The sequence below is a fragment of the Hyposmocoma kahamanoa genome, unplaced genomic scaffold (assembly GCF_003589595.1).
Source record: "Hyposmocoma kahamanoa isolate Upper Pololo Valley unplaced genomic scaffold, ASM358959v1 87814, whole genome shotgun sequence".
In the NCBI taxonomy this organism is placed as follows: domain Eukaryota; kingdom Metazoa; phylum Arthropoda; class Insecta; order Lepidoptera; family Cosmopterigidae; genus Hyposmocoma; species Hyposmocoma kahamanoa.
Window position 1 is genome coordinate 1 of NW_020654460.1, and position 10,972 is coordinate 10,972.

General features: G+C 37.4%; 1 protein-coding gene across 1 annotated transcript; it reads left to right on the forward strand.

Moving 5' to 3' along the window:
* Positions 1-152: 152 nt before the first annotated feature.
* LOC113235560 lies at positions 153-10,878 on the forward strand (the record flags this gene model as incomplete). Its single annotated transcript, XM_026471291.1, has 9 exons — positions 153-296; positions 666-893; positions 1,384-1,545; positions 1,760-1,984; positions 2,089-2,289; positions 2,598-2,757; positions 6,284-6,433; positions 8,535-8,662; positions 10,777-10,878. Coding segments are annotated over exons 1-9 (1,500 nt in total), but the record flags the coding sequence as incomplete, so codon positions are not given.
* Positions 10,879-10,972: the final 94 nt, after the last annotated feature.

Sequence of the window (10,972 nt, forward strand, 5' to 3'; positions counted from 1 at the left end):
CACTGCAATTTACCTATTCATTGATTGCATTTTTATTGATTGTGGTCCAAGACATTAAAATAGGTTGTGTTTAAAACCTGTATGCCTAAAAAGTTTTTGAGTTGGAGTCTGTTTGCATCTATAACATTTTCGAACAGAAATTACTCGAAATCATGGCGAAACCACTGCAGAAGATGAGAGAGAACCGGTCGGCAGACAAGAAAGACCTAACGTTCCATGCATACAACATAACTCCCGAGACGGCTCATACTGCTGTGCTGCTACTAGAGTCCAAGGAAGCGGAAGTATTGTGTCATGTAAGAGTCTTTCTTCATAACCGTTTATTGTTAAGGTTAATGTCATTGTTATGGTCAAAAAGAGTCTGAAATTAATAATAATAATAATAATAATAAAAGTTCTTGGTATTCCATTCAAATAACGGAATAGTTTGGGTACTTCTAAGATTATAACATATTTAAGACAGGTTTATAAAACATTAATACTATCACAGTGCCCAACCACAGATACATCTGGGAATATGCTGCTTAAGTACCTATTAGGCTTTAATCTCGGGAAACTTGCTCTCGAAAATTTCGCGAGTCTCATGGACTGTTTTGGCATTTTCACCTTAATATGTTTTGTAAATAATATTGTTTTCTTTCTTTTCTGGTGCTATCATGGAATAGACTCTTCGAGCAATCACAAAATTTTCTGCACAAGATATGACGAATCGTTACGTTCTGTTCAACCTGGACGCGATTAAGTACATCTTACCACACATCGATCATGAGGAGCTGAATATCAAGAGGTTCGGACTTAAGGCTTTAGCTCAACTTTGCCAGTTGCCGCGTGGTCCAGAACAAGTGTTGGAAGATCCTGTACATTTGATAACCATCACTGACTTGCTTTCTACGGTGCGACTGTGATTATAATTATAACTATGTACTTTTCTGACTGATTTACTAACAATATATATTTTAGTTTTTTTAATGTTATTCCCCTGCCTATATCTTTCTCGCCACTCGTTTACGTGCTGCCACGTTATTTTGTATTATATGTAGGTATGGTTTACATGGTCGGAGTGTATTGGAGAGGATATGCGCAGTGTTGTAGCCTTGCGCATTCTCACGAACTCGTCCGATTTTTGCATATTATCTTTGACCTCCCGGAAGAAGACAATGGCGGCACCAAATCGATTACGTATACCCAGACAATAATTCGCACAATCAACGAGCTGTAATCATCTAAAAGTAATTTCTATTTCTTTTTTATAATTATGGCAAAAAATCTTACTATTATATTGTGAATGTGGCTCAAAAGGTAGCTCACCCACTAACGTAGTATGAACCACATTAGGTACGTGTAACGAAACCGGACCATAAAATATGTTACGTGTTATTACAGGTTGAAGACTATTTTGTTTGGGAATTTGCGGCACTAGCACTTTCTGAACTGGCAAAAGAACCAAGTGGCTGCGGGCAGTTGGTGTCGGCTAACATTCTAGACGTTCTCATCGATAGAATGAAAAACTGTCCAGACCCTGACGTTCAGATTAATTGTTTACATGTAGGTATTCCTTACCACTAAAAGTTGTGAAATGTCTTACATTCCTCAAAAGTTTGGAAGTCGCTAGATATCTACCTAAAACAAATATTTTTAAACCCTATCGAGAATCCAAAACATTTCTTTGATAAATAAAGCAAGCAACGCTTTACAAAAGCTAGTTGCAAAGAAGAAAATAGACTAATAATCGGATCTCATTTAAATGTTTGTTTTCCAGACATTTAGCAATCTTCTACAGGATCCAGTTTGTGCGTCAGAAGTAACCAAGAACCCTCAGTTCAATTGGCCAGTTATCCTAGCTCTCATGCAGAGCAAGTATCTTGCTATACAACAAGCGGCGATCACCATTGTTGAGCAACTTGTTTCTCGATTTAGAGACCAGATTATTCAGAAAACTTTTAAGACTTCCACTGGGGTACTTGATTTTTGTGATATACTCGAGGTCAGTTCGTTTTCCATATTTGTCCCAATATAGTTGCTCTCAAATTTGTCTTTTGAGTATTTTTTAAGTCTAATGTGACCTTTACTTACTTATTTACCTACCAGATTGAGAAGTTCCTTGATGTTCACGCCCAAATCCTCGGCGTGCTTCACACGTACGTAGCGACTGAAGACAACGCCTCACATGTGTACCAGTCAGGGTGCATACTGAGACTCCTGGCATATCTTGAGGCGGCGGCACCGGCTATGAAGCCACACTGCCTCGCTGTACTGACAAAGATGTCATTTACAGCTAAAGGGAGAAATGTAAGTACTGAGTTGTATACCTTTACTTGAGATCAATGGATAATCTAAGAAATGTGAAAAAACTGGTCGTATTGGAGGTAATATAACATCTATAAAGGTTTACTAATATTTTTGTTCAAGTATACCGTCACACAAGAACTCACTGGTACAGGGTCAAGAGCACGTCAAGCTTGACACTTAAGATTTTAATCCAATTCTATGTCAAGCTTGACGTGCACTTGACTGTACTAGGTATCGTAGTCATTTTTTTCATTCTGCTCTAAATTCAGGCATTATGGTTACAGTAATGATCCAGTTTTCCTTTCTAGGCTCTGTTCGAAACAGGCACAGATCTGGTATTTTGCCACCAGCTACCAGGTGCGAACCCGAACTTATTGGAAGACGCGGCAATGGGCGTAGCCAATATGACCAAACACTTGCCGGCAGCCATTCGCATGACTGAAGCTAATATTATAGAGGCACTTTGTAGTAAGTACTTTAAACACTACGTAATAAAGACTATATATTTCATTCAGGTTCATGAGAAGTTCAGACTAATCAAAAATATGACTGATTAACAAAGATATGAATATATTAGATACATTAAGACGGAGTAAAATGAAAGTTCCTTAATAATAAAATCTTCTCAAGTGCAGGATCGGTGTTAAGATCTTACTTAAGTCGACTGTCTTCATCTATACTACTCATTAATTATATATTATTTGAAAACTATCAAAACTTCCTCTTTTTAATTAACAAAAACAATCAAGTGTTAGGTGTCACTCTCTGACCACTCCTATAATGAGCCAAAGCGTAGACCGTACATTTCTCATTCCTTGTAAGATGCGGTCGCAATCAAAGTGACTTGTGGTTAGGTTAGGGAATAAAAAAGTAACGAGAAAAGCCACACTCCGATCGTCTCTATAGCTTTAGATATCCCACCGCGTCCCGCATATTAACGGTCACATTGACGAAATACGTAATGATCATATTATTTACATATACAATACGTTCAATTGTTCTTACAAACTCATTGTGCACGTTAAACCGGAAAATAAATAGTTTAAGGAAGTGATGGATAAGCCATTTTTTTTTGACGGGGGGAAATCTTTATGGATACCCCTGAGCCCAGGGAGACTCAGGGGTTATGTGGGGACTCTCCCTCCAGACTGGAGGGCCTACCCCACTAAAACCCCCCCGGGTTTCCCTCTCGCCGGTTGAGTCGGCGCCGTGGGATCAGTGAACATTCACCACGACGCCGCCCGGGAGTGATGGATAACCCTACCACTTCACGCACACATACATTTGCGTGTGTACAGACAACGCCTTGCTGTACGTAGTAGTAGTAGGTATAATAAGTTTTTACCACACCCCGGACACTCCATACAACAGTCGAAAGTTATTTTCCTACTACTATTACATACAGCTAGCCGCTATCTGCACATGCGCAAATGTGTGCATGAAGTGGCAGGGTTACCCATCACTTTTTCGTACAATTACGTTACGTGGTCAGAGCGAGCGGCAACATAGCGAAAATTCTAATTCGAATCTGTTATATTTAATTATTATTTATTATCTATTAATATAATCCTAATAATTACACATGTTCATTAGGTATTTAAGGTATTTGTTTAGAAAATATATCAAAAGTACTTCAAATGTTGTAGTTTGGACAGGTAGTTTTAAATAAGGTAACCAAGATATAGAAATTGCGTGTCCAAGTTTATCATTACCTAATACTCTAGCCAAATTCAATGTAGAAATTTAATAACAAAACGTTGCTAGGCAACCAATGATGGCATAAGAAAAGAACATTTTTTTCAATTCTCATTATTAAGGCTTTCTCTGCCCACGACCTGCTTCCCTTAATTTGAATTTAAATAGGTAAGTAGGTAATTGGGTTATGTAGAAGTAATACTTACCTGGTCAATTATTATAAAGTTTACAAAATATCTATTGATACGTATGATTTAGGAATAAAAATAAGTGTTTGCATCCTATTAATATTTAGGTAATGTAATTGGTAGGTAATGGTAGATGAAAAGAAACAAAATTGTAAGATTTTATTTGAAATTAATTTACTACATACTATATCATCCAGCATCTATTTCCGGTTCTGAACTTTAATTACCACCAGAAGTCGAATGTTTACAATCTCTACCTTCAAATCAAAAAGTTACTCGGGACGACACAGTTTTACAAATAATTAATAACTGGTCATTTTTATATCATTTTTAGGTGATTTGAAACTTCTGTTGAATAATATTAATTATAAACATAGCTTCAAGATTTAGTTTATTCATAATCTAGTCGAATTTCGTAGGAAAACTTTGAAATTGTGGTTACTGTGAAAAATTCTGAGATGAAAACCCTAAAAATCATATGTTTTCGTTTGTTGACGTTTATTCTACATCGAATTTGGCTAGAGTATAGTTAATAATTAGGTATATTCACTACGTATAATATTTATCGGCAATACAAATTGAAAATTCGAGAACCTTTGTCTGCTAGCTCGTCTAGTAGAATCTCAGATGTAAGTTTTTGTCATCTTCGTTTCATCTTTCGGAAAACGAAATAAATTCCTCTCTTTATACCGTTTAGATGATCATAACAGCCGTACATAGTACAATCACGACCACTATAAATAGTAACGTACTGCATACAATGATGTTATATACGTACAAGTTTCGTAATGAATAAATGAAAAATATCAAAGCAGTCTTAGCGCGAAAACGGCTCGCCGACAGCCTTGTTGTCGTTCAGTCAATGTGTGGTATCTAAATCTAGGGAGGGGCGGAGAGTGTTCTCAATGTTTTTGTTCTCTGGTTTCTACAGTTGTTGTATGGAGTGTCCGGGGTGTGGTTAGGTTAAAAAATGGTTTTCGGTGATTAATCATTACTGAGTTGAGATGTAATTCTTTATAAATTGATGTAGCTCTTTGTTAAATTTACGATTAAGAATTGTTAGCGATTAATGTTGTACGTTATGAACATATTTTTGTAGTAAGTTAATAGAGTTCTGGTTTAATTTAGATATTATTGAGTTTCACTTCAGAATCAACGCACACACGCACACACTCAACATAACCCGCACTAGGGAAATAGACAACCACAAATTCCACCCAAACTCACGAGAGAAATAACTGTAGGCCATACATATATTTCTCCCGGCCCAGTTAAAATGTGTACATTAAAGGAGTAAATTCAAATGCACATCGATATCTGAGTACCTGCCATCAGCCGAAATGTAATAAATTTTATTCCGGACTTTAAAACTATTTATTAATACGACTCTTAAGTTCTATTAATACAAAGATCGCACACTGAAAATAAATTCCTTCGATCCAGCTGGATTAAAACCAGAGTCTTCAGTATATCGTGTCTGATGTTTTCGCAATAGAGCTACGCCACGAACCAACAGACCTTACGAATTTTTCTACTTGTTGCAGATCTTTTTTTGTTTTTAACGACTTTTTTGTCGTAGCGCCATTTGTGAGAAATCTATGAAAGTTGGTCTTCACCTAGCCCGGTAACTTTATAGTTACCAGCGGGTGGCTAGATGTCGCTTTAATCATCGTAATTTTATGTTTATTGAATGTTACGATGTTTTACTACTATGACATTAAATTATTTTTTGGGAATTTACTCCACTAAATTGTTAAGAATTGATAAGACAGACAGAAGAATTGAATTAATAAGACAAAGATCGGAGAGTAAGGAAAATTCCATCCATCCAGCTGGATTCGAAACAGCGCCTTTAGCATACCGTATTTGGCGTTCTCCCAAATGAGCTACCGAACTAACTAGTAGACCTTATGAATTTTTCTATATGCTTGTTGCAAATCTTTGTTTTTTTTGTATTTAACGTTTTTTACCGTATCGCCATCTGTGAGAAATCTATGAAAGTTTTTCTTCACTCACCTTTTCTTCTTTCTTCCTTCTTTGCAGATTTTTTAGGTCCTAATAGTAGTTTAAGGTTCTTATAAACTCACCCATACTCTTTTTATATTGCCTAGCAATCCTCGTTGATGACTCAGCGTCTTGGTTCAATGTGCGTTTAAACGTGCTTCTCGCGCTCGCTGAACTTTGCAAGGTCATCCCTGCGGCAGCTTACACTGTTGCCGAGAGCAAAACCTTCTCTGCTCTCAGGAATATCAATCGGAAGGGTAAGTAGACTTTATCAGCAGTTAATCACAGTTGACCTCCCATAACGACAAATGACTTCATCTTGCGATACTCACATCCGACCGGGAAACTAAATTTGATTCAACAATTTTTATTTACGAAACGAAATAAAAGAGATTTTACATTGTCATGTGGCCGCTTTCTTTTAGGAAGTCATATTCTTCCCAATAAAGACAAATTTAACCTGTCATTTTTTTAATTTAAAACGACAACACGTCCTTTGCAGCGTAGTTACGGTGCCATTCAGAGCTTCACAAAATCACAAAGGCCTGAGCTGCATTGCCACGCGTGTCACCCTGAGACACAAATTGATAAGTCTCATGTGCCTTTAATTTCACCAGTACCCTTCAAAACCGGAACGCAGTAATGCTCACATTACTGCTTGGTGGCAGAAATAGGTAAGGTGGCAGTACTTTCCTGGACGAACTCTTTCAGAAGGAGCTCTGTTGCTATTAAATTTAAATTAAAAATATCCCAGTAGTTGCCAGTGGTAACAAATGGATGTTCAATGCCGCCATCGAAAGGGAATAAAATTAAATTCGAGTCAAATGATAAGTACAGATTTTATTGATTGGGAATAAGCAAACGACGTGCCGGGTCACGTCGACTAATTAGTCGACGTGACCCGGATGTAGTATTCTACACGACTTCGCGACTAGAACCGACTAATTGACGACTTTTTGTGGGTGCAATCAAATCTAAGCTGTGGTTCTCCGCGAGATTAAAAAATGGTGCCGCTGGAATAAGTTTATTCACCAATTACTGCTGCATCTATTTCTAGGTGCAGCAGTATTCTCTAATTGAAATCAAGTTATTATTATTAAGTATATAAGCATGTCGTATCAGGTCTTTGGTAGGCGTTATGATTTTCTTTTTCTGCAATCTCCATTGTGTGCTCAGGCAATCGAAATCAATGGCAGTTCTGACTTTTCACTTATATTGTACTTCACAAACACGACAATCAAAAGAACAATGGCCAATTACGAACTGGCAGGTTTGAGGTGGTGGTCCGAGGACACAGTGTTCATTTAATCTGTCTTTAATTTAAAAGCAAAAAAAAAAAAAAAAAAGAAATTTCTTTTTTTTTTATATATATAAAAATAAGTGCGCATTTGACCTCCATCTCACCTGATGGAAAGTGACGATGAGGTCGAGGATCTAGCATGCACACCTAGATAATGCCTATTATAGCGTTCGGGGAACAAGTCTGCATGCAGGGAATACCACTCCCTAGCCGCTCGCCATACAAATGTAGAAGCGAAACGTTTCGAAGGCGGAATCAAATTATGCAATTCCATCGCACACTCTCCGTTAAATATCCTGTAGCATACCGATAAGCTGGCAACTCCACAGCGGGGTTCAAGGCTCTGCAGCTTCGCCTCTACTACTTCCGAGTCGCCTATAAGCCTCTTAGCACGTTTGTCTATTGAATCCAAGGTGGATGGTTGGTATTTAGCAGAGCCATTCTATAAGTGGCACTTGCGCCTTTGCCATTACTTTTTCAACTCGCCTAACTTGTGCCTCACCTCCTCATCTCTGCCCTAGAAATATCATCGAATTTACACTGACATTTATATTATTATTATTCCCTGGACGACCTCTTTTACAAAAACTCTATGCTATAAAAAATTGTTGTAACCTTAGATGTCGTATGTTTTTTTTTTTAAAAGCATTTATTTACTAGATAAAAGTAATTACAGTATCCATTGTTGGGGCTACTTGTAAGTAGAAGTTACTTGTGTTAGAAGCCCTGCTCTTCATGGTTACAATTTTTTTTATCCGTAAATTAAATATTTAAAATAAAACTAAGAAAAATGGGGATAATTAATGTGTATGTATGGTATATGTCTGTGTCTGTCTGAAGCCTGTGTGTGCGCGCGCGCGCGCGCGCGCGCGCGCGTGTGTGTGTGTGTGTGTGTGTGTGTGTGTGTGTGTATGTGTGTGTGTGTGTGTGTATGCTTGCGTGCGTAACAGGACGTATAAGTACTACATATCTGGTTGTGTAAATAAATATTGATTTAATTTAAAATTTTGTTACCATAAGGGTATTTGTTTATACACGAAACAATCGTTTCTTGTCAGCGAAAGACAATCCTATCGAAGCGCAGCGGCTCGCTGTGCAGTGCTACTTAAATCTGCTCAGCTACAGCGTGAGCACTAAGGCCATGCTCACCGGAGACTTCATTGGAGAGCTCATTTCAATCTTACAGGTAGACCTGTTATTTAATTCTCAGATGTTACCTCATTAGGAATAGAATAGAATACGTTTATTTGCCAGAATACAGTAATTACAAAGGTCTTAAGTAAAATTAGATACATTGTATTCAACCTGCAAGCAGATGTGCAAATATTAATGGGATTCAATGTTTCTTTAGTCTCTATAGTTTCTAATTAATGTAAAGAATTTGTAAATTCTAAGTATGCTTTATTACTATAGAAGCAATGTGTCAAAAGCCATTTTGTCAATTTTAATTTAAAAGTATGTCCTTGTAACAATTTAATTTCGTTTAGTAATTTATTGTAAATAATTATACACATGTTGAAGCAGTTATTCTTATAAATTACTTTATGGCAAGGAGGTTGGTATACTTACTCGTAAGAGATTCATAATTTTTGCTCTAGTTTGCCTTTGAATGACTTCACCGCGTCTTTTAAAATATTGAGGATGAGAGTTGACAAATACGCAGATATCCCTAATGTACATGCATGGCAAAGGTAATATGTTCAGCCTTTTAAACAGCGGTTTGCAACTGTCATCGAACCACGCACCGCAAATTGCTCGAATACACTCCTTCTGGACTTTAAACGCTCTTTTTAAGATTACAGAGTTACCCCATAGTACAAGATCGTAGCTGAGCACGGACGAAACGTAGCCGTGATAGGCCGTCAACGCAGCTTCTCGCGAGACAGTTTGCCTTAGTCTTCGTAAAGCGTAAACAAATCTGTTTAGGTTCATGCACATCTGTTCGATGTGTTCCTTCCAGTTAAGGTTCTTGTCGATTGTTAACCCAAGAAAGTTAAATGTGTCTACTTCATCTACAGTATCAGAGTTGTAATTAATTTTAACCGGTATGGGATTTGAGTTGTAAGATCTAAATGTCATAACTTTGGTTTTGCTTATATTAATATTCAAGTCATTGATGTCCATCCAACTTATTACGTCTGTCAGTGCTTTATTTACGTCAGTGTTAAAAGTCGCTTTGTTTTGGCATTTTATTATAAGAGTTGTATCGTCAGCAAATTGTAAACAATTATGATCAATAGCATGTGGGAGATCGTTAATGTAGAGTAGGAACAGTAACGGACCCAAGACGCTACCTTGCGGTATTCCAGCATTAGTCGTCTTAAGGTGTGATCTAAAAAATTGTTTTTCTAATCTATTATTGTGTTTGTTTTTTGTTAATCTACTTATTTCAGTATACTGTGTCCGATTTTTTAAGTAGCTCGCTATCCAATTTTGGGCTGTTCCTCTAATGCCGTATGCTTCAAGCTTGTAAAAGAGGTAAGAAATGCACTGTTGTTCTGGTACAACCTCCACTAGGAACTACATTTCGTAACCTTGGTATAATACATGTAGGTAATTTTTAAACGCAAGTGATACCAGTGGCGGATTTGCCCTAAGGCCCGGTAGGCCCGGGCCTAAGGCGGCCAGATTTTTAGGGGCGGCCATTCGTGACAAAAAATTCACTGATGACAACAAGAAATAACTCAAAGTATCTAAATATTCTAAATGTTCACGCACATTACTTATGGCGGGCCACATTGCACCGCATCGTATAACAATATCTTCCTAAATCACTGTCGTAAATTTTATGTGTTAAATAATTTATATTACATATCTATAATGTAATGTATAATCACTACTTCATTACATCTGTCTGTCTGAACTCGAAAACTACTAAACGGATTTTCATGTGGTTCACCAATAGACATAGTGATTCATGAGCAAGATTTAAGTTTATAATTTATTTAGGTTTTGTGTAATTTGGCTGAAATATGACGATAAATGTTGAAGATGTCGGAAAAAATCATGCCATCATGTATGCAAAATCAAAAATTTCTGAATCGTTTTCGATAAAAGTTGGCAATAAAGTAAATTCATTATGTGGTCTACCAGTATTATGATGAGTGCTGACAAAGGGGCGGCTGGTACTGACGACATGGCCTGGGGCCTAAGGCGGCCAAGTCTGCAAATCCGCCACTGAGTGTTTTACTCGGTGCGAATTTCATCGCTCTCACGCCGCCGCGCGGAGACCGGATCTTTAGCGATAAGCAAAGTAAGTTAAGTGCAGCAGCAAGTGACATGTTTCCTTTTTAATTACAGAGACCAGACGTGAATCTGAAGATCATGACGTTAAATGTTCTCACAGGACTGATGTCCAAGGAAACTGCGAAGTATTTGTTCAACGATAAAAAAGGCGAAGAGGTCTCTGTTTTATGGACAATTACTTTGACCCAGAGTAACTTGATTTATTTAGTTTGACACTAAGTGTCTCTGTCTACTGCAGGGAATGTCGTGT